This window comes from Aureococcus anophagefferens (genome assembly GCF_000186865.1).
Source record: "Aureococcus anophagefferens unplaced genomic scaffold AURANscaffold_1, whole genome shotgun sequence".
Classification (NCBI taxonomy): Eukaryota; class Pelagophyceae; order Pelagomonadales; family Pelagomonadaceae; genus Aureococcus; species Aureococcus anophagefferens.
In genome coordinates this window covers 842,527-867,041 of record NW_008705561.1, presented here as the reverse complement: position 1 = coordinate 867,041, position 24,515 = coordinate 842,527, and the positions used below count along the sequence as shown (strand labels likewise).

Below are 24,515 nucleotides of genomic sequence, written 5' to 3'. Positions count from 1 at the left end.
CCGGCGGCGGCGGCTCCGGCGCGCCCCCGGGCGGCGCGCCGCCGAACCGCGCGGCCCTCTTCGCGCTCAAGTGCCGCGCGGGGTTGTCGCTCGCGGCCGACGACGGCGCGAAGCTCGGCGCGCGCGGCCGCCACCGCGCGGTCATCGCCGCGAAGACGGACCTCGCGCTCGGGCGCAACGCCCTCGGCCCGCGGCCCGCGGCCGGCGACGCCGCGGCGCTCGACCGCCTCGCGAAGCGGGCCGCGCTGCTCGCGGCGGCGCTCGACGCGAAGGCGACGCCCGCGCGCCTGGCGGAGCTCGCGGACGCGCTCGAGGGCCTGCGGCGCGCCCAGGGCCGCGACGAGGCGGCGGGCCTCCCCTCCTGGGCGCGGGACGCGTCGGCCGTGCGCGAGGAGGCGACGGAGGTCGACCTCGCGCTCCGCGAGCGCGACGCGCTCGCGGCGCGGCTCGCGCGCGGCGCCGCGGAGCGGCCGCCGCCGCCGCCGCCCCACCAGCCGGGGCCGCCGCCCATGCCGCCGCCGCCGAACTTCGAGGCCGCCATGCCGCCGCCGCCGCCGCCGCCGAAGGCGCGGCCGCCGCCGGCGCCGCGCGACCCGGCCGCGGCGTTCGCGCGATTCGAGACGAAGCTCGAGGCGGCGGCCGAGGGCGCGCTCCGCCTCGGCGACCTGCCCCTGCCGAGGCGCTCCGGCTCCGTGTCCGGCGCGTCGCGCGCGGACCCCGTCGACGACCGGAAGCGGGCCGTCCGCGCCGCGCTCCTCCGCTGGCACCCGGACAAGTTCGACCTCTCCAAGTTCCACCCGGACGACCGCGACGCCGTCAGCGACGCCGTCGCCGAGGTCACGCGGAGGATCGTCAAGGAGAAGAAGTTCCTCGCGTGAACTCGCCATTTTAACAACTTGCAGTTCAAGCTCGGTGAAAGTGAAGTAGTTTCATACAAACTCGATCCGCTCTTTCGGAGTGCCTCACTGGGTGGCAGCCGCGCTCCCTCCAGGGGTGGGGACCGCTGGGTTGGGGTCGCTTCTCCTAGCTTTGCTGTGTCTGGCGGCGCTTCCGCGCTCGGTACTTGACCCATGCCGCGCGGCTCGCCTCGCGTGAAGGAGTTCGGCGGCCGCGGCGGCGGCCAGGGCGGCCGCGGGGCGCCGCCCGGCGTCGGCGCCGGATCGACGTCCTTTCGACGGACCCGGTCGACTCCGCGCACGGGCAGCCCGATCCTCGACACGAACTACGTGCTCGTGAAGAGCAAGGACGGCAAGCGGCCGCCGATGCGCGAGGGCGCCGTCCGCAAGGCGAGCAGCGAGCTGACCGCCAAGCTCAACGAGGACGCCAAGGCCGATCCCAGCAAGGACAGCTGGCTCGGCACGACCTTCGGCCCCTTCCTCTGCTGCTCCTACGGGACGGAGGAGCTGACCTGCCGCCGCGAGGCGGACGACCAAGAAAAGGAGGAGGAGGAGGACCCCTACCCGGAAGTCGGCGTGACCTCGCCGAGCGGCTCGCCCGTCGCGCGGTGCCGCGACATGAGCCCGGACGACTTCGAACCACACGCCGACTTGCACGACGAGCACGCCGACTTCCACGGCGGCACGATGTCCGCGTTCAGGGGTAAGTAGCTTGCTCGCAGCAGCTGCAACATGGTTCAATGAGCTCAAGGTGCACTAGTACTCCGCGAGGCTGCCATCGAGAGGCATCGCGCGCGACGCGCGCAGGCGGCCTGCGCGCACGGAACGTCGCAGCGACCGCGCGTCGTCGCGGCCTCGCGCAGCGGTCGCAGCGATGAACGAGACCGACTTCGAGGCGGCGCAGGACGCGCTCGACGCCGACGAGCAGCCCGACGAGTCGATCCGGGACTGGATCATCAAGTTCTACACGGAGTTCAACCCGGAGAAGCTCGGCTCCGTCGACGTGATCCTGAGCAAGTACGTCGGCCGCGAGGACGAGCTCGTGCGCCAGCTCGAGCGCAAGTACGCGCCCATCGCCGCGGGCGACGAGCCGGCGCCCGCGCCCGCGCCGCGGTCCGCGTCGCCGCCGCCGCCGCCGCCGCCGGCCGCGGCCGCGCCGCCGCCGCCGGAGCCGGAGCCTGAGGCGCCGCCGGAGCCGCCGACGGGCGACGCGGCGCTCGACGAGGCGCGCGTCGCGCTCGCGCGCGAGCGCGAGGCGTCGCGCGCCGTCGCCGGCGAGAACGCGCGGCTCCAGAGCGCGCACGCGCAGGACCGGCGCGCGGCCGAGGCGTCCGCGCGCGACCGCGACGCCGCGGCCGCGAAGCTGCGGCGGGACCTCGACGCCGAGAGAGTCGCGCGCGCCAAGGCGGCCGCGGCGCGCGACTCCGCGGAGGCGAACGAGCGGTCCGCGTCGACGCGCGTCGAAGCGCTGGAGGCCCGCCTGCGCGCCGCGGACGCGACGAACGCCGAGGCCGCCGCCGCGGCCGCCGCGGCGACGCTGAGCTGCATCGCGAAGCACAAGCTGCTCGCGCGGACCGGGGCGGGAAAAGAGCGCGACATTCCCAACTTCTATCTCGGCCGTGTTCCACTCGTTTCGGCTGATGTTTGGACGAGCGATCATCTCTCGGAACGGTCTCGACGCGTGGATGCTTTTCCCGGAACGCGCGCGCGCGGAACACCCACGTTGAAGCGACGTCGAATCTCTCTTTTCCCGCCCAGGTGCGGACCGTCGAGGAGCAGCAGGAGCTGACGTACCATCTCAAAGCCGCGACGGAGACCATCGCGACCTACTTCCCGCCGGACTTCGAGGCGGAGATCGCCGCGCAGCTGATCGCCCAGGACGCCCTCTACGCGGAGGACGCCGCGCGGGCCGCGATGGACGCGGAGGCGGCGGGGTACCCGGAGACGAAGGACGACGACGACGACGCGTCCGACGACCCGGACGCGCCGGCGCTGCCGCCGCCGGAGGAGCCGCCCGCGGTCCGCGGCGGCCTGAAGCCGCCGCTGCTCGCCGCGCTCGAGAAGGGCGAGATCTCGGCGGCCGCGCCGCCGCTCGCGCGCGACCCGGACGGCGACGCGAGCGACGCGGCGGGCCGCGACGGCATCACGGGCCGGGCCTACGCGAAGATGTACGCCTCCGCGCGGCAGCAGATGGCGCGCATGACGCGGGAGCGGAACAACGCGGAGCGGCGGGTTTTGGAATACGCGCAGCTCAACAACGCGCTCGAGGAGGAGCTCGCGCTGCACCGGGCGGAGCTCGAGAAGAAGGCGGGCGCCGCCGACGGCGCGCGGTCCGAGAGCGACGGCCTGCGCGCGGACCTCGAGGCCGCGCGGGCCGCGCGCGACCGCCTCGAGGCCGCGCTCGCGAGGGAGCGGGCGGCCCACGAGGCGACGCGGCGCGACCTCCAGGAGGCCGAGGCCGTCGTCGACGTCGCGGCGGAGGCGCGGCGCGAGCAGGAGCGCTGGTTCGACGAGCAGCGCCGGCGCTGCGAGGACGAGGCGCAGGAGCTCGTCGACCGCGCGTTCGCGGACTCGTCGATGCTCCAGGAGGAGCTGCTGACCCGGGAGCTCAAGAACATGGAGGCGCGGCGGGAGATGGTCGACGCCCAGGTCAAGGCCCGCGACGAGGAGATCCAGCGGCTGTCGGAGCTCGTCGCGAATTTGGACGCGAACGTGAAGGCGCGCGACAAGCAGGTCGAGACGATGCAGGCCGAGCTCCACAAGGCCGCCAAGGCCTTCCTCCAGCACGAGAAGGACATCGTCGCCCGCGCGCCCAAGGCCATCGGCGGCGGCGGCCTCGTCGACGACGACGACGGCGCGGCCGGCGACGCGCCGCGACGGGACGACGCGGCCGCCGACGCGCCGCGGCGGGAGGACGCGGCCGGCGACGCGCCGCTCCCGTCGCTGCCCGCGGCCTACCCGGACGAGACGCCGCCGGTCCACGGGCCGCCCCTGCCGCCGAACTTCGAGCGGAAGCTGGACCTGTAACACGTTCTCGGTTGTTTTTTGCCGCGGATGTCCCCCCGCGAAAGCAGCACAACGTTCTCATTTCTGCTGGGTCTTGTGCCGGACCATGGATGTTCGCGCGGCCACCCGGTGAGGCCTCCGAGTCGGCCGGCGACAGCGGCGTCGTGGCTCAGCCTAGCTATAGGTCGACGCGCGCGCCGACAGGGCAAACATCAACGTCGTCCGACACGTGCTTTGTCGATAAGAGCTCAGAGTGAAGCTCCCCAGTCCTCGCCTGGCACTGCAATCGTGTACGATGGCTAACACCCCCCGCTCTCTCATCGCCCTCTTTCTCACGCTGTGGCGCGTCATCGCGCTCCAGCCGACGAAAATCTACCGCTCGGCGCTCGGCCCCGCCCGCGCGGCGCAGTCCTACGCGGTTCAACTCTCCACGGCCCTCCTCGCCGCCCCCGTCTGCAACGAGCCCTGCTGCCGCGGCGGCTGCGACGAGAACTGCCAGGCGCCCTGCTGCCGCGGCAAGTCGAGCCGGTGCTGCGAGAACCCCGCGTGTCGCGGGTGCTGTTCCAACCCGCGGTGCGCGAGCTGCGGGCCCGAGTGCACCGAGCCGTGTTGCATCTGAGCGCCGCGCCAAAAAAAACAGGGCGCCCCGCGCCCGGGCCCATCCCCCGGCGTCGCCCGGCGGCGCGCGGGCGACCCCCGGCGACGGGGCGCCCGCGGGGCCCGCGCGTCGCGCCGACGTTCCGACCGTCGCGAGATCGAAGCCGCGGCGTCACTGACACGTAAGAACGTCGAAACCAATTTCGGGGCCGGGGTACAATTCCCTAGCTTAGGAGCGCGCGCAGCGCCGCGGCCTGCTGGGCCGGCGTCGCCCGCCGCGTCCAGGCGCCGCAGACGCCGCCCTGCCGCATGGCGTGGACGTGGAGCTCGCCGAGGCGCGCGAGGACGTCGGCGCGGACGTGGGCCGCGGCGCGCGCCGGGCCGAGGCGGAGCGTCGGCGAGTCCGGGACCGGGCCCGGGTCCGCGGCGAGGAACGCGGCCTCGAGGCGGAGGAGCAGGTCGCCCGCGGCGCCCAGGGCCGCGAGGCCGCCGTCCTCGGGCCGCCGGAGCGCCGCCGCGGCGGCGGCGTCGACGGGCCCGCCGAGGCGCCGGGCGAACGCGCGCGCCGCCGCCGCGTCCGCGTCCGCGCGGAGCTCGGCGCCGCGGGCTTTGCTCACGGACGCCGCGGCCTTGGCGAGCCAGACGAGCGGCTCCGACAGGTTCATGACCGCCGTCGCGTTGCGCTCCGTCGCGCGGAGCCACAGGTCGTAGTCCTCCGCGCGGCAGCGCTCGTCGTAGCCGCCGAGCGCCTCGAGCGCGGCCCGGCGGCAGAGCACCGTCGGATGCGCGACGCAGCACGAAAAGTGCAGCGCCCAGCCCACGAGCAGCGGGCAGTGCGGGTGCTGGACATAGGTGCCGGCCGTGTTCGTGGCGAGGTCGAAGGACACGCAGCCCGCGCCCAGGAAATCGACGTCGGTCCGCGCGGCGAGCGCGGCCGCCTGCGCCGCGAAGCGCCCGGGCGCCGCGACGTCGTCGGCGTCGAGGCGGGCGACGAAGGGCTCCCGGCAGCGCGCGAGGCCCGCGTTGAGCGCGCCGGCGACGCCGCGCGATTCCGGGAGTCGGACCAGGACCACGCGGGCGTCGGCGACGCGTCGGACCGCGTCCGCGGTGCCGTCCGCGCTCCCGTCGTCCACGACCACGACCTCGGCGACGCCGTCGTCCAGGGCGGACCGCAGGGCGCGCTCGACGGTCTTCTCGGCGTCGCGCGCGGGCATGAGCACGCTCACGAGCGGCGCGGCCTCCGGAACCTTCCTCTCCGCGACGTCGCCGACGTGGACGCTGTCGAAGCGCGCGAGGCGGTAGTGGTCGGCGTCGAGGTCCGCGGCGGGGTCGCCGCAGCGCGCGTTTAAATCATCCAGCGTCGGCGCGCCGCCGTAGACCGGCGCCGCGTAGACGTCCTGGACGCGGTTGACGGTCACGCAGGTCAGCGCGGGCGCCGCGAGGCACGCGCACCGCGGCCGCCGCGCGCCCAGCGCCTCGAGGGCGCCGCGCTTCAACGCCGCGTCGCCGGCGGCCTCGAGACGGTTCGGGTGGCCCAGGGCCGCGTCCCCGACGGCGCCCAGAATCGCCGCGGCGTCCTCGGCGCGGTACAGCCCGCCGCACAGATCCCAGGGGTAGTTCCAGTCGCCCGCCGCGCCGCGCCGGTCGAAGAAGAGCACGTCGCCGGGCGTCCCGCCGACGGCGGACGGCGGGAGCTCGAAGGACGGCGGCGCGCAGGCCTTGGAGGCCGCGTGCGACCAGCTCACGCACGGCGACAGCCGCAGGTGCGCCGCGAGCGCGTCCGGTCGGTCCGCGAGCGCTCGCGCGCAGGCGCGGAGGTCCACGGGTCTGAGGAGCAGGGCGTCGTCGACGAGGAAGAGCACGAAGTCGACGTTCGTCGCCGTCTCGGCGACGGCGGCGCGGAGCTCGGCGGAGCCCGCTTCCCGCGCGAACGTCGCGCCTTCGAACTCGCGCGCGACGCCCGCGTAGGCCGCGGCGCCGCCGTCGTCGTCGGCGCGCCAGAGCACGAGGGTCTCGTCGACGGTGACGTTCTTTTTGAGGGACCGCAGGAGGCACCGCAGCTGGAAGGCGCGGTCCTTGGAGAAGACGACGCAGCGCGTGCGGTGCGCTGTCGCGGGCGGTGGTGGTTGCGCCTGCGTTGGCGTCGGTTTTGGTGTCGCGCGCGCCGGCGGCGCCGCGGGCAGGCCGCCGCCGAGGAAGCCGCCGATGTTGGCAAAGACCGAGGGGTCCATTGCCACAGAGGCTTTTTACACAGCTCGCCGATTGCCCTCTACTTCATCTTTGTTGCGCTTTTGTAATTGGCTGCCCTGCTTGAACACGCAGATCTGCAGAGCTCTCGCCATGGATCTCCGCATTGGCAGCCTCCTTTTGTTGCAATTGGCCGCCGCCGCGACCGCGACGACGACGGTCACGAGAACGAGGACCACCACCGTCACCGAGACGACGACGGTGCAGGCGCCGCGCATCTTCCGCTTCGAGCCCCGCCCGCGCATGGAGGAGGGCGGCTACAAGACCTGCGACCTGCAAAGGTCGGAGTGCTCCATCGCGAAGATGCCGCGCGACGAATCGACGGTCGTCTACCCCGGCGGCGACACGCGCTGCATCTCCGAGAAGACGGCCTACGGGTTCCAGGTCATCCCCGGCGACGGCGACAAGCTCCTCGTCTTCTTCCAGGGCGGCGGCGCGTGCTGGGACGCCGCGTCGACGAAGCGCTCCATGTGCGTCGAGGACGCCTACCCGTCCTACATGACGGGCCTCCTCGACCGCGCGAACGCGAAGAATCCCTACGTCAACCACACCGTCGTGCAGCTGCTCTACTGCTCCGGCGACGCGTTCGCCGCGGACGCCGCGGACCACGGCTGGACGACGGCGGACGGCGACAGGGCCGTCCAAAGCGGCCAGCAGAACGCGGACGCCACCTTCGCCTGGCTCCGCGGGCAGGTCGGCGCGCTTTCCGATTTGGTGATCGGCGGCGACTCCGCGGGGTCCCTCGCGGCGCAGGCCTGGGGCAACGCGATCTTCGACATGTTCCCGGCGGCGCGGAAGACGGCGCTCCTGGATTCCTACCTGGGCGTCTTCCCCGACGGCTGCCAGGGAAACGTGCTCTCCGAGGTCTGGCCCATGTGCACGGGGCCTCTGGCGACGTCGCTCGCGGCGCTCGGCCTCGACCGCGCGTGCGCGGCGGGCAACCTGACGATCCAGAAGGTGCTCGCGGCGACGGCGACGAGGCACGCCGACGCGCCCTTCGCTTTCATCCAGAGCAAGGCCGACGCGGTCCAGAAGGGCTTCTTCGAGTCCATCGCGCTGAGCTTCAAATCCTGGTGCGCGCTGGGCAAGACAAGAGTGATTCAACGTCGCTTCAATGTGAGTGTTCCGCGCGCGCGCGTTCCAAAAACAAGCATCCACGCTTCGAGACCGTTCCAAGAGATGATCGCTCGTCCAAAAATCAGCCGAAACGAGTGGAAAACGGCCGAGAGAGCAGCCTTTGAAGTTGGGAATTTCGCTCTCTTGTCCTGCCCCGGGTGCGCGTCTTCCTCGTCTTTCTCCGCGCGACGCGCGAAACCCCGCGCAGGCCCTTCCTCCTCTCGGATAGCAAGTTCTACGAGCGCGCGAACGAGATCCTCCTGGGCCTCGACGCGCTCCCGAACGTCGTCCACTACGCCGTCGACGGCGACATGCACACGTTCACGGAGGACGGCCTCGTCTACGAGGCCGACGGCACGGGCCCCAAGGGCGGCGGCGGCGGCCGCACGCTCATCGACTGGATCGCGCGGATCGCCGTCGACCGCGTCGCGACGACGGAGTGCGCGGGCGCGCTCGAGGACGAGCCGAAGTGGTCCGGGTCGACGTACTGCCCGCGGGCCCTCGCGAACAAGACGTTCTCGCCGACGGGCGTCTAGGACGGTCCTAACTTCCCCGGCGGACTCTAGGCCGCAACTTCCCCTCGTCGCGCACAGCCCCCGCACGAGCGGCGCGCCGCGAAGGTCTTACTACAGCTTCGCGTCGATGAGGTCCCGGCTCGGAGGGTCCGTGCAGCCGTCCTCCTGCTGGAGGCAGTAGGCGATGGCCTCGACGGCGTTGGTGATGGCGACGTCCTCGCCCTTGTCGCGCCAGTAGCGGGAGGTGCCGAAGCGGCCCTGGAGCCGCGTCCAGAACGGCGTCGGCAGCACGTCCGCGAGGCCGTCGCCGACGTTGAAGTTGAGGATGTTCGACGTGCCCTTGAGGCCCTTGTCGGCGATGAGCACGACGGTCTTGTCGTCGACCTTCCAGTAGTCCTTGATGGCGAGGCCCGGCGTCTCCGGGTAGGACTGGCAGAGCACGCGGATCTTGAAGCCCGACGCCTTCTCGGTCTTCGCCGCGAGGACGTCGAGGCGCTTCTGCTCGCCCTTGGTGAGAAAATTGACCTTGACGTCGATGACGTTGGGCCGCCGGCCGTCGACGAGGGTCGTCGGCAGGAGCTCGGGCTTGTTCACGCCCTCGGGCCGCGCGACGACCGCGAACGGCGTCAGCGACGCGACGGCCGCCGCGATGCGCTGGCCCGCGCTGCGCCGGCCGAGCGCCGTCGCTTGGCTTTGCTGCGCGTGGAGCGCGTCGACGCCGAGGCCGTCGTCGATGAAAGGCAAGGCAATGAGCGCCATTGACAGTGTGATGATGCGCAGCAGCAGCGAGTCCATGGTTCGTTTGCAACGCGAGCGACGGAGATAACAGTGTTGCACCGTGCGATGCCGGTGAGCGGCGTGCGACGGCCGATGTCGATGGGTGCGCTGCGTACGGGAGTCGCTGCAACCGACCTGACGCTCGAACGGCGACGAGTCCTTCGCGCTGGCCTGCTTCAAGCAGGGCGTCAGCCGAGAAGCACCGTCGCCGCACGAGCAACCTCATCTCGACAGGTGGCCCGAGTTCAAAGCTCTCGGGGCAGCCCATCTCGTCGGTGCAGCCGGCGCCTCGGTGCTCGTCCTCGACGACAGGAGACCCATGGCGACCTTCGGCAACGTCGAGGCCCAGCTGGCGCCGGACCCGGCCCTGTCCGGCCCCGCGCCGACGACGAAGCGCAAGCTCAAGCCGAGCATCACGATCTCGGGCCTCGCCGCCGAGGTCTTCTCCGTGCGCTTCTCGCCCGACGGCAAGTACATCGCCGCGGGCTGCGGCGACGGCGCCGTGCGCGTCTTCAACGCGAAGACGGGCACGGTGTCGCAGACCCTGTCGACGGGCTCGTCCGAGGGCCTGCCGAGCACCATATTGCGGTTCCGGCCCTCCGGCGACGGGTCGCGGACGAAGAACGTGCTCCTGGCGGCCAACGCCATGGGCGTCGTCGAGCACTGGCACGTCACGTCGGGCAAGTGCCTCCACAGCCACGTCGAGGAGGGCGCGGACAACCAGATCTACGCGCTCGACTACGCGCCGTCGGGCGCCGAGTTCGCCGGCGGCGGCAAGGACTGCGCGATCCGCGTCTACGACGAGGACACGCGCAAGCTCAAGGCGACCCTCAAGGGCGGCAGCGGCTACGGCATCAAGGCCTCCGCGGGCCACAGCAACCGCATCTTCTCCTGCAAGTTCCACCCGACGGATCCGAATTTACTGGTCAGCGGCGGCTGGGACAACACGGTCCAGATCTGGGACGCGCGCGCCGGCGCGTCCGTGCGGTCCCTGTACGGCCCCCACCTCTGCGGCGACGCCATCGACGTGAGCGCGGACGGGTCGAAGATCCTCACGGGCTCGTGGCGGCCCGAGGACCAGCTCCAGCTCTGGGACTTCGGCACGGGAACGCTCGCGGAGACCGTGCCCTGGACGTCGTCCCTCATCCAGCAGCGCGAGCCCTGCATGGTCTACGCGGCCCAGTTCGCCAAGGCGCCCAAGAACGGCACGGAGCCGCTCATCGCCGCGGGCGGCTCCGGCGCGAACGAGGCACGCGTCTTCGACTGCCACGCGAACTACGCCATGGTCGGCACGGTCGCGGGCCTCGAGCGCGGCGTCTTCACCCTCGACTTTTCGCCCGACGGCAAGCGCCTCGCCGTCGGCGGCGGCGACGCGACGATCCGCGTGCTCGACATCATCGGCGCGGACGAGTGGGAGCTCGAGCGGCCGGGCACCGCGGCCAACTAGGGGGTCCGCGGGCTGACGCGCGCTTTAACGGATGCGCGTCCTGCCCACTACGTCGGTCAAAAGTCGCCGCGCGCGTCCTCAGAAGTCGTCGGCGCCGAAGACGTCCTCGCCGAGCGCCTCGACGGCCTCGCTGCGCCGCCGCTTCAGGGGCATCGGCGGCGCGTCCGTCTCCTCCTCGGCGGCCGCCGCGTTCGACTGCTGGAGCACGCGCACGACGACGGGCTCCTTCTCGCGGCCGCGCTCCCGCTCGAGCGCCGCGAGGTTCTCGTCGCATTGCCGCGCGAGGTCCTCGAGCCCGTAGAACTGCGCGCGGGAGGTGGGTTCAGTGCGCGCGAGAGGGCGCGCGCGCGCGTACCAAAAAGACGCGGCGTCGCGCGTCGGCGTCGATGCGCAACCGCCGGAGCGTCTCCGGGTCGAACTGCGGAACCGACTCGCCCGCGCTTCGCAAATAATCCAGAACGAGCCCGAAGATGTCGCCGTCGCGGTCGATGAAGAACCGGCCGTCGTCCATCGCCGCCATGCCTCCCTCGTCCTCCTGGTTTACCAAGCGGTCGAGGAACGAGCCCGTGACGAGGCTCAGCGTCGAGCGCGTGGTAGCGTGCTCGCGACCGCCGACCAACAGCTTTACGATGCGAGCCGGTCGCGACGCCACTTGCTTCGTCGGCGGCGTGTCGCGGCGCCGCTTGCTCGGCGTAGGCTCTTGTGTGGCAGCCACACCGTCGCGCTTTGCCATGGCGCTGTCACAACGTCGTGTTCGGCGCTTCAACGACGCAATCAGCCGTCCTTGACGGCACGCAGCATCTAGACGAGCGCAATTAGGGGGGACCCTCGCCGGGGCGGTCGCGTCCGAAGAACGCGGCGGCGCGGGCGGGGGCGGGGAGGAGCGGGGAAGTCCGGTGCGTCGACCGGAGCTTCGAGACGTTCGGAGTCGCGTGGTTCGGAGACGCGACTCGCGGCGGCGCGGCGGGGCTCGGCTCAGGCCGTGAAGCCGTCGCAGTAGTACTTCTTGAGGGGCTCGGGCGAGGGCCCGACGAGGACGGCCGTGGAGCAGCCGACGACGACGAGCGTGATGATCCAGCCGAAGCACGTCTTCGCGAAGAGCTTGAGGTTGACGCCGTCCGTGCCCTCGAAGAGGCCCACGGCGACGATGGCGCCGACCTGGCAGTGCGTCGTCGACAGCGGCCAGCCCTGGGCCGTGCCGTAGATGACGACGAGCGCCGCGCCGAGCTCGATGCAGTAGCCGCGGGACGGCGTGATCGCGATCATCTTGACGCCCATCGCGTTCATGATCTTGTAGCCGTAGGTCGCGAGGCCCACGACGATGCCCGCGCCGCCGAGGGCGAGGATCCACATCATCGTGTCCGGGTCCATCTCGTGCTTGGGGACGACCTTGCCCTTCTTGTACGCGACGTACGCCGCGGAGAAGGGGCCCATGGCGTTCGCGACGTCGTTCGCGCCGTGGGAGAAGGACGCGACGATGGCCGTGAAGACCTGGACGAAGCGGAAGAAGGACTCGGCCTTGGCGTCGTGGAGCTTCGCGTTCTTGTGGATCGACGCGACCTTCTCGACGCGCTGGACGTCGCGGTGCGTGTCCTTGGTGACCTGGGCGCCGATGTAGCCCTTCATCTTGTCGAAGGCCGACGCCGACGACTCGCCGGGCGCGGGGGCCGCCGCCGCCTCGGGGTCCGCGGGCGCGGCGTCCCGCACCGTGAAGTCCGCGATGCCCTCGCCGCGGTCGATGGACCGCGCGAGCGGCACGCCGAGGATCGCGGCGAGCCCCGCGGCGCCGAGGCCCACGTAGCAGCCGACCTCGATGGCCGGCAGCAGGTTGCCGTCCTCGGCCTCGCGCACGAGGCGCTGCGTCTCGAAGCGCTTCGGCTGGCCCTTCGTGCCCTTGATGATGATGAAGCACGTGTTGATGGCCACGGTGATGAAGACGACGACGGGGAAGGCGACCTTGGCGAAGAGGTAGGGGTTCGGGCCCTCGAGGATGACGTACTTGGTGAGCGCGTAGAGCACCGCCGCGCAGAGGCCCGACGCGATCGGCGACAACAGCCACGACACGGCGATCTCCGCGACGCCGTCGAGCCAGGGGAAGTCGTCGAAGCTCAGCGGTTTCAGGTCCTTCTGGTCGTTCTTGTTGTAGTTCCAGATGATGCACCGCGACCCCCGGGCCATGAGCGTCATGCCGATGATGCCGCCGACGCACGAGTGCGTCGTCGACACGGGCATCTCGAGGTAGCTCGCGAGGAGGAGCCAGATCGCGACGGAGAGGATGACGCACGTCATGCCGTAGATGAGGAGGCCCGGGTTGTCGTCGAAGCACTCGACGTCGGCGATGCCCTTGCGCATCGTCTTGGACACGGACGAGCCCATGAGGAGCGCGCCGAGGAACTCGAAGATCGCCGCGAGCACGACGGCCTGCTTGATCGTGATGGCCTTGGACCCGACGGACGTCGCGTAGGAGTTGGCGACGTCGTTCGCGCCGATGCCGAACGCCGCGGCGAACGCGAGGAAGCCCGCGCAGACGATGAGCCACTACGATGGAAGAAGGTGTCCGACGTGTTTCAAGGGGTTTCGTGGGTGGGGGCGGGGTTATGTTTCGGGGCGGGCGTTGAAGAGCGATATAAGGAGTCGGATGGCGATAACTCACCGTGAAGTCTTGCTCCTCGAAAGTGGAGCGGTCCGCCATGATCTCCGAGACCGTGGTGATGATGAGGAGGGCGCCAAAGCCGCGCGCCATCGATGGGAAGGAGAACATCTCGAGAAAAGACGAGAGCGCGGATGGAGATGCGAGCTTTGAATCGACGGTCAGAGCCGATGAAATGCCGATGTTGCCCTTGGCGATCGTCCACAACGTAAGACCAGGCATCGCGACGCCGGCCGTGCTCCTCGACGCGCAGGTGCTGAAACGCTACCATACCCGAAACATCCTGAGGTTCGCCTTGATCGTTGCCTGAAGAGGCGACCTTGAGTGACGTGACTGAGTTGAGTCCCAATAAAGCTGCTGCGGCGGTGCGTTGGTCTCGGCGATAATAGTAAAAGGTTATACCTACTTCTTCCTGGGTGAAGGTTTCGGGTTACTGGTAGCGCGGAGCCGAACGGGTACAACTTCAGTGTCGATAATTTTGCAACTTCAGCGGCGCGCGCGGCGAGCGGCGCGAATCGGCCGGGATCTCGAACGGCTGCGGGGACGGGCGGATTCGCCGCGCGGGCGCGGGCCGCCACGGCGTCGACGAGGGACCCGCCGGCGTCGCGGCGGCGGCGGACGACGGCTCGCCGTCGACGGCGTGGTCCGGCGCGCGCGGCGCGCGGCCGGGATCTCGAACGGCCGTGGGGACGGGCGGATTCGTCGCGCGGGCGCGGGCCGCCCACGACGGCGTCGACGAGGGACCCGCCGGCGCTGACGACGAAGCGGCGGACGACGGTCGCCGGCTCGCTGTCGACGGCGTGGTCCGGCCGGCGCGCGCGGCGCGCGGCCGGGATCTCGTACGGCCGTGGGGACGGGCGGATTCGTCGCGCGGGCGCGGGCCGCCCACGACGGCGTCGACGAGGGACCCGCCGGCGCTGACGACGAAGCGGCGGACGACGGTCGCCGGCTCGCTGTCGACGGCGTGGTCCGGCCGGCGCGCGCGGCGCGCGGCCGGGATCTCGTACGGCCGTGGGGACGGGCGGATTCGTCGCGCGGGCGCGGGCCGCCCACGACGGCGTCGACGAGGGACCCGCCGGCGCTGACGACGAAGCGGCGGACGACGGTCGCCGGCTCGCTGTCGACGGCGTGGTCCGGCCGGCGCGCGCGGCGCGCGGCCGGGATCTCGTACGGCCGTGGGGACGGGCGGATTCGTCGCGCGGGCGCGGGCCGCCCACGACGGCGTCGACGAGGGACCCGCCGGCGCTGACGACGAAGCGGCGGACGACGGTCGCCGGCTCGCTGTCGACGGCGTGGTCCGGCCGGCGCGCGCGGCGCGCGGCCGGGATCTCGTACGGCCGTGGGGACGGGCGGATTCGTCGCGCGGGCGCGGGCCGCCCACGACGGCGTCGACGAGGGACCCGCCGGCGCTGACGACGAAGCGGCGGACGACGGTCGCCGGCTCGCTGTCGACGGCGTGGTCCGGCCGGCGCGCGCGGCGCGCGGCCGGGATCTCGTACGGCCGTGGGGACGGGCGGATTCGTCGCGCGGGCGCGGGCCGCCCACGACGGCGTCGACGAGGGACCCGCCGGCGCTGACGACGAAGCGGCGGACGACGGTCGCCGGCTCGCTGTCGACGGCGTGGTCCGGCCGGCGCGCGCGGCGCGCGGCCGGGATCTCGTACGGCCGTGGGGACGGGCGGATTCGTCGCGCGGGCGCGGGCCGCCCACGACGGCGTCGACGAGGGACCCGCCGGCGCTGACGACGAAGCGGCGGACGACGCTCTCCCCCCCCCTCTCCCCCCGCGTTCTTAAATTTACTTAGTAAACTCGAATGGTAGGTCCCCGATGGCTGCGACTTTCGACAACCTCGACCAGCTTCGGCGCGTGCTGGACGTTTTCTTGTACGGCCAATCCAATAGCCAGCTCCCGCCGGACTTGCGGACCCTGCCGCCGGGCTGCCGCTGGCCGGACGTATATATCCGTCGAGGAACGACTGGGCCATTCGAGGGACCGAATTCGTTGTTCGTACAGGAGTTTTTGCGGCTGAATCCCTGGCTGAGACTGGGCGCCTTGGTCTTCGACCTCGAGGCCGCGGGCGTCGACCAGGACACGTTCGCCAACGTCTGCGCGGGCGGCGTCGGCTGCCCGGCGGCCCTGCCGACGAGTTTCGGGAAGAACGGCTGCGGCCACTGCGTGTGCCGCGTCGACGACAACGACCCGCGCGCCGGCGGCGCGGTGCCGAGCCAGCACGCGCGGTCGATGCGGGACTTCGCGAGCTCCGGGACGGGGCTCTTCCCGGCCTTCGTGCGCGCGCTAAAGGCGGCGTTTCTCGCGCGTAATATCGTCACCGGGCGGGAGACGATCGACGGCTACAGGGCCATTCTCTCCGCGTTGCACCCGGACCGGCACATCGACGTGCGGGCGCTGTTTGTGAAGTGGTTCGGCCGCTTCCTGACGGCGGGCGACGTCAAGAAGGTCACCAAGGTCGTCATCTTCGACGTCGCCGGGAAGAACGAAATCTTCGAGATCCTCATCGAGACGCCGGCGAACTGCGCGACGTTCTTCGCGACGGAGTTGATCGGCCAGAACGCGGGCTTCCGCGACGTGACACTCCCGCTTCCGAACGGCGCCACGGTCGCGGTCGCGACCGGTAAGATGTTCCACCAGCGCTGGTCGCGGGGGGGCATGGGCTGGCCCAACCTCGGCACGATCTTCAAGTGGGACGTCGACATCACCGCCCTGATCCCGGCCGTCTTGGCCGCGGTGAAGAGCGGGACGCCCTACCACGGCCCGTGTCTCGTCGACCTTTTCGTCGCCGCGTTGGCCCAGGTCAAGGGCGCTTGCCCTCCGCCGCCGACCCGCGGGCCCGGCCTGAGCCAGCCTCGCTGGAAGGCCATCGAGGCGAACGTTTTGGCGGGCGAGGCGGCCCTCGCGGGCGCCGTCGCGCCCGCGGCCGTGGCCGGGTCCCCGACGCCCAAATTGCCGCCCTGGCCGCTGCCGACCCACACGATTGGCGCGTGTGGCCAGGTGTCCTGCGTGGTGAGCTTCAAGCCTTTGTCTGTCGCTCGCTTGGTGATGCTCCCCTTCGCCATGGCGCTCAAGGTTCCGTTTCCCGAGTTGTGCGACGCGGGCCAGTTCCTGTCCGCGGGCGATCTCAGCGCGTTGTACTTCACGCGCAGACAGGTTGATCCCGTTTTGTTCTCTCATCTGTTGCGTGGACGCCTTTGCAAGACGCTTTTCGAGGACTTCGTCGAGGTCACGAACGCCTCGCCGAAGCGCGTCTTCGACCCCCGCGTCGCGGCGACGCGCGTCACGGTCATCGCCACGGCGGCGGCGGACGCGAAGGAGAAGCGGCCCGGCGTCGTCTTCGAGAAAAAGGAGAAGGGCTGCGTGCCGCTCGAGTGGGTCGGGATCTACGACTTCGCGGGCCGCCTCGTCAAGGAGACGCGCCAGGCGACCATCGCGGCCGTCCTCGGAGACGCGCCGGCGGTCTGGCGACGCGAGGGGGGGCTGGCGCTTATCCTCGACGAGGACGCTGCACCCGTCGTTCCACCCGACGACGGTGCCGTCCTACGCGCCCTCAAGGAGGCCCGTCTCGCGGAGGAGGCCCGCCGCGCCGAGGAGGCCCGCCGCGCCGAGGAGGCCCGTCTCGCGGAGGAGGCCCGCCGCGCCGAGGAGGCCCGCCGCGCCGAGGAGGCCCGCCGCGCCGAGGAGGCCCGTCTCGCGGAGGAGGCCCGTCTCGCCGAGGAGGCCCGTCTCGCGGAGGAGGCCCGTCTCGCGGAGGAGGCCCGCCGCGCGGAGGCCGTGTGCTGGTTCCTCAGCCTGCCGCTGCCGGCGTCCGCGGACGAGGCCACGTTGCATTGCGCCGCGGAGGACGAGACGCTGGCCATCGCGGGGGCCTTCGTCGACTGGGTCGACCTCGAGCCTCCGGCGCTTTTCGCGACGACGCGCGCGGGCCGGTGGGTCGACCTCGGGGTCACGGCGGATTTCGAGGCGTCTCTGCGCCGCCGCGCCGAGGAGGCCCGCCGCATGGCCCGCCACGAGGAGGAGCTGGACGCCCGCGGCGCGGCCATGCTGGAGGAGCACGAGAAGCGCATGGCGCGTTTCAATTTTGAGTGCGACGCGCACCTCCGCGCGCGTCTGAAGCGGCCTAGGATCGAGTAAGCCTGTTTAAAACTACCAAAGTTTGTTACTTCAGCCGCTCCGCGATGCTATTCGCCTTCTCGGCGATGAAGGTCAAGTCCTTCCCGGAGAAGGAGTTGTCCTTGTAGAAGCCCTGGTCCGCGTCGTCGTCCCACGCGTCCAGCAGCCCCACGTCGAAGACGATCGCGGTGTTCTCCGGGCTCTTCTCGAGGTCCGTGAGCTGGCGGTCCAACCGCCGGCGCTGGCCCGCGCCCTCGGGCAGCGGCCCGAGGCCCGGCGCCGTGTAGCCCATGGTCAGCGGCACCTCGACGCGGCGCGTGCCGCCGACGCGCATCGTGTGGATGCCCTCGTCGAGGCCGCGGATCGTCCGCCCGTTGCCGTGGCGCACGAGGTACGTCGGCACGGCGTCGACCTTCGTGAGCTTGCCGGCACCGTCGCGCGTGTAGGCCGTGTACTTGATCTTGAGCACCTGGCCCCACTCGGGCGCCGCGCCGGCGCCGGCGACGCCGTCGACGTACTTGAGGCCGTTCTTGAGCACGCGGCCGCGCGACGTCGCCTCGGCGCCCGGCGGCAGCACGCCGGGGACGGCGACGCGCTCGCTGACCTTGGGCGGGTCCGCGAGAGTTTGTTGAGGGTTGATGACGGCGGCGAACACGCCCAGCGGCAGCGCGAGCGCGCGGCGGCGCGGGACGGCGGTGTGCGGCGCCGGCGCCGGCGCCGGCACGAGCGCGCTGGCGAGCGCTGCGAGCGCGACGAGGGCGACGAGCGGTCGCCGCTGCATCGATGACGGTCGCAGGCTCAACATACTCATGCACTCGCTTCTTGCTGTCCGCCGATTGGCTGGTTCGGCCGATGGCTATGCTGCCCCGACCTGCGATGATTTTGCTCCGCCTCTTATTCACCGCCGCCGTCGCCTCGGCGACGCGCGAGCTCGTCGCCATGGTGCCAGCTCTCGGAGATCCGAACCTGACGACGTCCACGACGCTCGAATGGCTCGAGCTCTCCTACGACAAATCCACCAACGACGCGCGCACGGTGAACGTGTCCTTCGTGAAGCGCGACAACAACAACGACGCCCTCGGCTCCTGGAAGGGCCTCGACCTCGCGGCCCACGGCGGCGGCGCCGGCGGCGCGAGCCTCAGCGCCAAGGTCGTCGGCGACTCGTTGTACGTTTTACTGGAAAAGGGCGCGACGCCCGCGACGGCCGGCGGCGGCTGCTGCGCGGACACGCTGCGCGTCTACGACCGGTTGAGCTCCGCCTACATGGACCACGACCTGGACGCCGCGCTCGACGCCGCGTTCCCGTCCGAGGTCGCACGCCGCGTCTCCTTTAGTCGCGCCCTATACCGCTCATTACCGCCCATAGGTCGACTTCCACCACGTGACGCACCAGTTCGACGTCTTCGCGACGGACTCCGGCGACGTCCACGCGCTTTTCGTGGTCCAGTGGACGGACCCGGAGCTCGCGGGCGTCGTGCGCGTCAACGGCCTCGTGCGCATGGATCTGGGCACCGGTAAAGTCGTGCCGACCGTCGACGGCGACTCGTACTACTCCTGGAAGGACAAGATCGGCACGAGCTCCCTGGCCTATTCGGACGCCATCTACAAGTTCCAGTACCTCAACGCGTCGGACGCGCCCGAGGCCGAGGACGGCGAGGAGTGGCACGGCAACGGCGTCCACCGCTTCGTGGACAAGGCCGGCGCCGCGCTTCTCGCGGTCACGCACCGCTTCTACCGCGAGGCCTTCGTGGTCAAGGACCCCTGGACCTACGGCGCCGCGGACGGCGCCGACGCGATCCTCCAGCGCTTCGGCACGCCGCCGCACACGGGCGTCGGCGGCGCGCAGTCGTACCACGTCTTCGGCGTCGGCGCGTCGGCCGCGCCGAGCGTCGCGCCCTGGTCCGGCGGCGTCCACAACGTCTTTTATACGCCGTCGTCCGCGACGTCGAACGGCGGTCTCGTCGGCAAGGAGACGATCTCCCTCTTCATCAACTCCATGGACGCGAAGCCGACGAGCTACATGGCCGAGTTCGAGCTCAAACTGGCGCCTCAGAGCGCGGACGACGCGGCCCCGACGGACGCCGTCTTCGACGCGCGCTACTCCATCGTGCCGTGCGGCTTCTACGCGCGCCGCCGCGTCTCGCTTTCCCCCTCGGTTGTTTGCCTCACACGTCCCTCGCGCAGGCGGACGCGCAGGGCGGCGGCCGCGTCATCGCCGACGGCGTCTACCTCGTCGCGTCGGGCCTCGACAGCGGCCTCTTCGAGCTCACGGATGCGCGGGGCCACGTCCGCAACTTCGTGTATCCCGGCGCGAGCGGGAAGCAGACGAACCTCTACGACACGTTCGCGCGCGTCGTCCTCGAGGAGTAATAATGCCGGAGGGCGCGTGTTACATGCGCGGGCCTCGACGGCGCGCGACGACGACGGGCGGCGGGAATCTAGAGGCCCTCGGCCATCTTCGTGGAGTTGGTCCTCACGCTCTCCGCGAGCTTGCCGTCGTCCGCGCCCTCGGGGAACTCCTTGAGGACGGCGGCGGCGACGCGCTGGGCCGCGCGGCGCTGGCCGAGGACGGCCGTGTCGCTCATGGTCAGCGTGTAGCGGTAGGGCGACGGGATGTAGTTCACCGTCGCCTCGCGGCCCTCCAAGAGCACGATCAGGCCGTCCTCGCCCATCTTCGTCGCCGCGGCGGCGGCGAACTTGACGACCTCGCCCTGGGTCTGCTCCGCGACGGTGGGGATGTTCTTCGACACCTTGGGGCCCTTCAGGTCCGTGTTCTTGATCGCGGACACCATGGCCTCGATGCCCAGGCCGCTGATCTTGATGTCCCACGCGCCGTCGAACTTGTCGAAGGTGAGCATGCCCATGAACGTCGCCAGGTTCTCCGGCGTCAGCGCCTTGGCGCCGTCGAACTCGGCGAGACCCTGCTGCTCGCACCACGTCGCCGCGAGGAGCGTCAGCGACCGAAACACGTTGCCGTTCGACCAGCCCGTGGTCTTGCCCTCGGGCAGCAGCTCGCCGAGGCGCGCCACGGTCGTGCCCTTGCCCGTGCCGCTCAGGCCGCAGAGCACGACGACGCCGCCCGTGTTCACGGCGTCGCCCATGTGGCCCACGATGACGTTGCAGACGTCGTCGGGCGTCTTGCCGAGGACGTCGATGGTCACGTAGGTCGGCGGCGGCTCGAGCTTCGGCAGCACGCCCTTGGCGATGGACGCGTCGACGCCCTTCTGGAGCTTCTCCGCGTCCTCGGCGTCGCGGCCGACGATGGACTCGCCCTCGAACTTGCTCAGCGCGGTAAATTTAGCGTCGCCCTCGAGGAGCCCGATGATGGCCGCGCTGGTCTTGGCGTCCTGCTTGACGAGGCAGGCGGAGTTCATTTTCGGGTACTCCTCGTCCTTGACCTTCTGGAAGCAGTTGAGCACGAGGTTGAACAGAGCGCTCATGCACAACACGCGGAGCTCGAGGCACAGCGCGGAGATCGCGGCACAAAAAGCGTGGCGACAGCGGCATCATCATCGAGTGAGGTCGTCGTTGCCCCCGCGAGGGCTCGCGCGTTACGCGCGCTCGGACTAAGTCTCGGACTCGGCCGCGCACACGCACACGAACCTCCTCTTACGCGTCGGGGCTGCGCCAGCCCACGATCAGCGTCGACTCCAGCGCGCCGTCGTTCGCGAGGGCCGGCGTGGCGTAGGGCAAGACGGCGGCGTCGAGGCCCTTGCCGAGGAGGTAGTGGACGCGGCCCGCGTCGATGAGGTCCATGGCCGCCTGGCCTATGGTTTGATCGCCGAAGACCTCCTGCGGCCCGCACTGCGTCAGCCGCGTGAGCATCGCGAAGCGCCGCGCGTCGATGCCCAGGTCCCGCAGGAAGTCGCGGCCCTCCGGCGGGTACGCGCGATACTCCACGTCGAAGTAGCAGCAGGGCGCCAGCGCCACGACGGCCGGCGGCGCCGCGGCGACGGCGCGGATCGCGTAGTCCATGGCCCGGCCGCAGACGTGCTTGGCGACGCAGGCGACGTCGCCGTCGCCGAGGCCTGCGAGGTGCAAATGCTCGAGCCCGACGGACACGCGGCGGCCCTCGACGGCCTTGGCCTCGTCGCTGTCCGGGTGCGCCTTGTCGACTAAAGTCACGCTCGCGAACTCCAGGTGGGCGAGCGACGCGGCGACGCGGCCCTCGCGGCTCCCGAGCTCGACGAGCGAGACGCGGCCGCCGGCGACCGTCGCGGCCGCGTCGCCGATTTTCGCCGTCGCCGCCGCCGCGCGCGCCTTGCACAGCGACTTGACGTTCGCGACGCCGGCGCGCGCCGGCGCGGCGATCGGCGGCAGCCCGAGCGTTTCGCGCGCGGCGTGGACGACGTCGATGAGGTCCGTGAACTCGCGCTCCGTCGCGCGGTCGAGCGATGCTTCTTCTACGGCTTCGTCGTGGCCCGTGTTCGCGTTCTGTCTATAGTAGGGCGCCTGCGGCATGCGCGCGAGCCCATGGCAGGCGAGCGCCTGGCAGAGAGCTGCGAATGCAGGCCGCATAGGATTGCAACAAGTTCATCAAGCGTTCAACAACATCAACTTTACATGAATGATAACGCCGAAGCTTATGGGGCGGCTTTCGGAGAGTGCGCGGGGGTGGTTTCGCGCAGCGGCCGGTGGTGGGGCTCGCCGCGTCGGCTCCGGGGGGCGCTCGGGGAGGAGCACCCCGCTGCGCGCGTCGATTGGGCGGCGGGGCGCCGAGCGCGAGAGCTTGCAGTGCTTGGCCGTCGGCGCGACGTCGCCCACGGGCCCGGGGGGCTGCCGCGCGCGCTCGCTTCGTTCGGATGCCTTCGGCGTGAGTCTTGGGGGGAGCTGGTGGGGTCGGCGCCCTCGATGGCTTCGGTGTGCGGGCTTCGATGTGCCCGTGTCCATTCGTTTCTCTGCATTCTGCAGCGTCTCTTCGTAGCGTGGCGCTGTGTGCGGCTCCGTCGACGTCGGCGTCTTCGCTCTCTTCGTCGGCGTCTTTGCTCTCTTCGGTCCCGCTGACTACGGGTGTCCTCTTCGGCGGTGCCCTCGGCTAGCCACTTGTGGTCCTGAGGTTGAATCGGCCTAGTCGAGCCGGACGTCCTGCCCGTCGGGTGCGGGTGCCTTCGTTCTCAACCTCCCCCGGTCCACGGAGAGTCCGTTGAGTGTCGTCTGAATGAGGCGACTCAGGATGCTACTGCCTTGCGCCAGTCCCGGCGTGCTCTCGGCGTGGCGGTGGTACCAGGCGTGGCGCGAGTGTACCGCCGCCTCCGTCCCGAGTGCGCGCACGATCTTCAGGGTGGAGGAGGGGGCCGGTGTGGTTCGCCAGATCCCCGGCTAGGCCTCCGCCCGCGCCTTCCCCGGCGGGATCTTCGGGTGTGCTCCCCCTTCAATAACTTGGTCAACAAGGTCGTAGTGGCAATTTAGAAATTATCGCATCCCTCGTTTTTTTCATCCTCCACCCGCGTTGTCGTGCGGCAGCCAGTCGTCTCCTGGACACCTCGACGCTCGGAACGCCCACGCAACGATGAAGCACAATCCGCTCGGGCCCGTATGCCTCATCCTGGGGGTGCTCTCGGCCGTCGTCGCCGCCTACGACCTCTCCTGGTTCTACCGCTACAGCAACGGGTTCATCAGCGCCATCAACGGCCACATGATCAAGGTCATCTTCTTCAGCGCCTGCCTCGCGCTGTCCAACGGCATGATGGCCATGGGCGTGTCCAACAGCACGAAGCTGCTCTACGAGGACGCGCTCACGATCAGCCGGCGCCGGCGTCCCGCGACGGCGCGCGAGGAAACGCCGAGAGCGTCGACCCTGCGTAGGCCGCTGCATGTGGGTCTACCACTACATTTTGATGCTCCTCGCGTTTTTTGACATCCGGGGCCACGGCGGGCGCACCGAGGTCATGACGGCCTGCGGCAAAGCGCTCGACCAGGCGAAGATCGGGCCGCAGAAGATCCCGCCGCCCTTCGTCCCTTTTCACGGGTTCAAATGCAAGAAGGAGCCGAACACGGCGCTCGTCTTCCACTGCATGCGCCTCGTCGGGGCCCGCGTCCCGCGGTCTCCCTCGGGTTTCGGCGGCGTCTCGCCGCGCGCTTCGAGACCGCGCCTTCCGTAGGTCGAGGCGCAGATCGTGGGCATGTTCTTCATCGTCCTCGTGAAGAGCACGCTGCAGTTCCAGGGCCTTTTGTTCGAGGACGAGTCCGCGAGCTGCCCGCACGAGGGGCAGGCGGGCATGATGCTCGGCTTCGTGCAGCTCTTCTTCGTCATCTGCGGCCTCTCGGGCATCATCCCGCTCGTCGGCCACCTCACGAAGCTCGTGCTCCCGAGCCGGCAGCCCATCGTGTCGCTGCGGAACAAGATGTACATCTTCATCCTGCCCTGGTCGTCCGCCGTGCAGACCGTGATCCTCTTCGGCATGATTTTGGGGAATATCATCGGCGAGTGCTCCGCGAAGCACGCGGACCAGGTCACGCTCGCCGTCGAGATGCTCATCTTCCAGATCGTGTCGCACCGTGCCTTCGTCCCCATGTTCACCTGGGGCCCGCACAAGCCGCCGCCGCCCTTCCTCGCGAACGGCATCCCCGACGACTTCCAGTTCATCGTCGCCCCGGACAAGATGGCCGCGGTCTACGGCGGCGCGGCGGACGCCAAGGTCGCCCAGGGCGGCGCCGAGACGGAGCTCCCCGTCGCGGCGGAGGCCTAGAGCGCCGTGGCTAATCTTGTCGAGGCTTTGTCACGGTCGACTCGGCGAACGATGTCCTGCCCCCACTTCGCGCCCCCGCCAACATAGACGCCAACAAAACACACAAGCGGCGGTCGCGAACGGGGGCGTTAGGTAAGAAGCCCCCGGGTCAGTCGAAGAGCCCCTTGGGCGGCCCGCTTGACTCGCCGAAGAGGTCGCCGAACTTGGAGCTCAGGTCCGCGGTGGAGGACGCGGCCGCGGGCGCGGCGTCGTCGTCGCCGAAGAGGCCGCCGGAGAAGAGGCCCGGGTTGTTGCGCGCGAAGTCGGACGCGGCGGGCGCCGCCGCGACGGCCGCGGGCGCGGCCGCGAGCGCCGCTGGCGCCACGGCCGCGTACTCGGGCGCGAGCGCGCCACTCGCCGCGCCGGCCGCGACGGCCGCGGGCGCCGCGGCGAGGGCCGCGGGCGCCGCGGC

General features: G+C 70.8%; 7 protein-coding genes across 7 annotated transcripts in view; 3 read left to right on the top strand and 4 right to left on the bottom strand.

Annotated features, from left to right (window-relative positions):
• The window catches only part of AURANDRAFT_70514 (hypothetical protein), a gene marked incomplete at both ends in the record, with an annotated part of 10,063 nt that extends 6,126 nt beyond the window's left edge, over positions 1-3,937 (top strand). Inside the window, 4 exons of the mRNA XM_009034488.1 lie at positions 72-874; positions 1,205-1,599; positions 1,769-2,517; positions 2,655-3,937. Coding sequence (XP_009032736.1) covers positions 72-874; positions 1,205-1,599; positions 1,769-2,517; positions 2,655-3,923 — 3,216 coding nt within the window. The remainder of the gene's footprint in view (positions 1-71; positions 875-1,204; positions 1,600-1,768; positions 2,518-2,654) is intronic.
• Positions 3,938-6,839: 2,902 nt separating this feature from the next.
• On the top strand, positions 6,840-8,398 carry AURANDRAFT_60550 (hypothetical protein; the record flags this gene model as incomplete). The annotated part of the gene is made up of 2 exons (XM_009034489.1): positions 6,840-7,819; positions 8,071-8,398. 2 exons carry the CDS (start codon positions 6,840-6,842, stop codon positions 8,396-8,398), a joined length of 1,308 nt encoding a protein of 435 aa, XP_009032737.1.
• Positions 8,399-8,533: 135 nt separating this feature from the next.
• AURANDRAFT_6353 (hypothetical protein) lies at positions 8,534-8,974 on the bottom strand (the record flags this gene model as incomplete). The annotated part of the gene is made up of 1 exon (XM_009033874.1): positions 8,534-8,974. A coding segment is annotated over one exon (441 nt), but the record flags the coding sequence as incomplete, so codon positions are not given.
• A 499-nt stretch (positions 8,975-9,473) lies between these two features.
• On the top strand, positions 9,474-10,601 carry AURANDRAFT_18676 (hypothetical protein; the record flags this gene model as incomplete). The annotated part of the gene is made up of 1 exon (XM_009034490.1): positions 9,474-10,601. One exon carries the CDS (start codon positions 9,474-9,476, stop codon positions 10,599-10,601), a length of 1,128 nt encoding a protein of 375 aa, XP_009032738.1.
• Positions 10,602-10,679: 78 nt separating this feature from the next.
• Positions 10,680-13,473, bottom strand: PTA6 (hypothetical protein; the record flags this gene model as incomplete). The annotated part of the gene is made up of 4 exons (XM_009034019.1): positions 10,680-10,904; positions 10,957-11,136; positions 11,634-13,139; positions 13,255-13,473. 4 exons carry the CDS (start codon positions 13,471-13,473, stop codon positions 10,680-10,682), a joined length of 2,130 nt encoding a protein of 709 aa, XP_009032267.1.
• A 4,167-nt stretch (positions 13,474-17,640) lies between these two features.
• AURANDRAFT_16767 (hypothetical protein) lies at positions 17,641-17,946 on the bottom strand (the record flags this gene model as incomplete). The annotated part of the gene is made up of 1 exon (XM_009034018.1): positions 17,641-17,946. A coding segment is annotated over one exon (306 nt), but the record flags the coding sequence as incomplete, so codon positions are not given.
• A 1,960-nt stretch (positions 17,947-19,906) lies between these two features.
• On the bottom strand, positions 19,907-20,749 carry AURANDRAFT_13380 (hypothetical protein; the record flags this gene model as incomplete). The annotated part of the gene is made up of 1 exon (XM_009034017.1): positions 19,907-20,749. A coding segment is annotated over one exon (843 nt), but the record flags the coding sequence as incomplete, so codon positions are not given.
• Between the last annotated feature and the right edge of the window lie 3,766 nt (positions 20,750-24,515).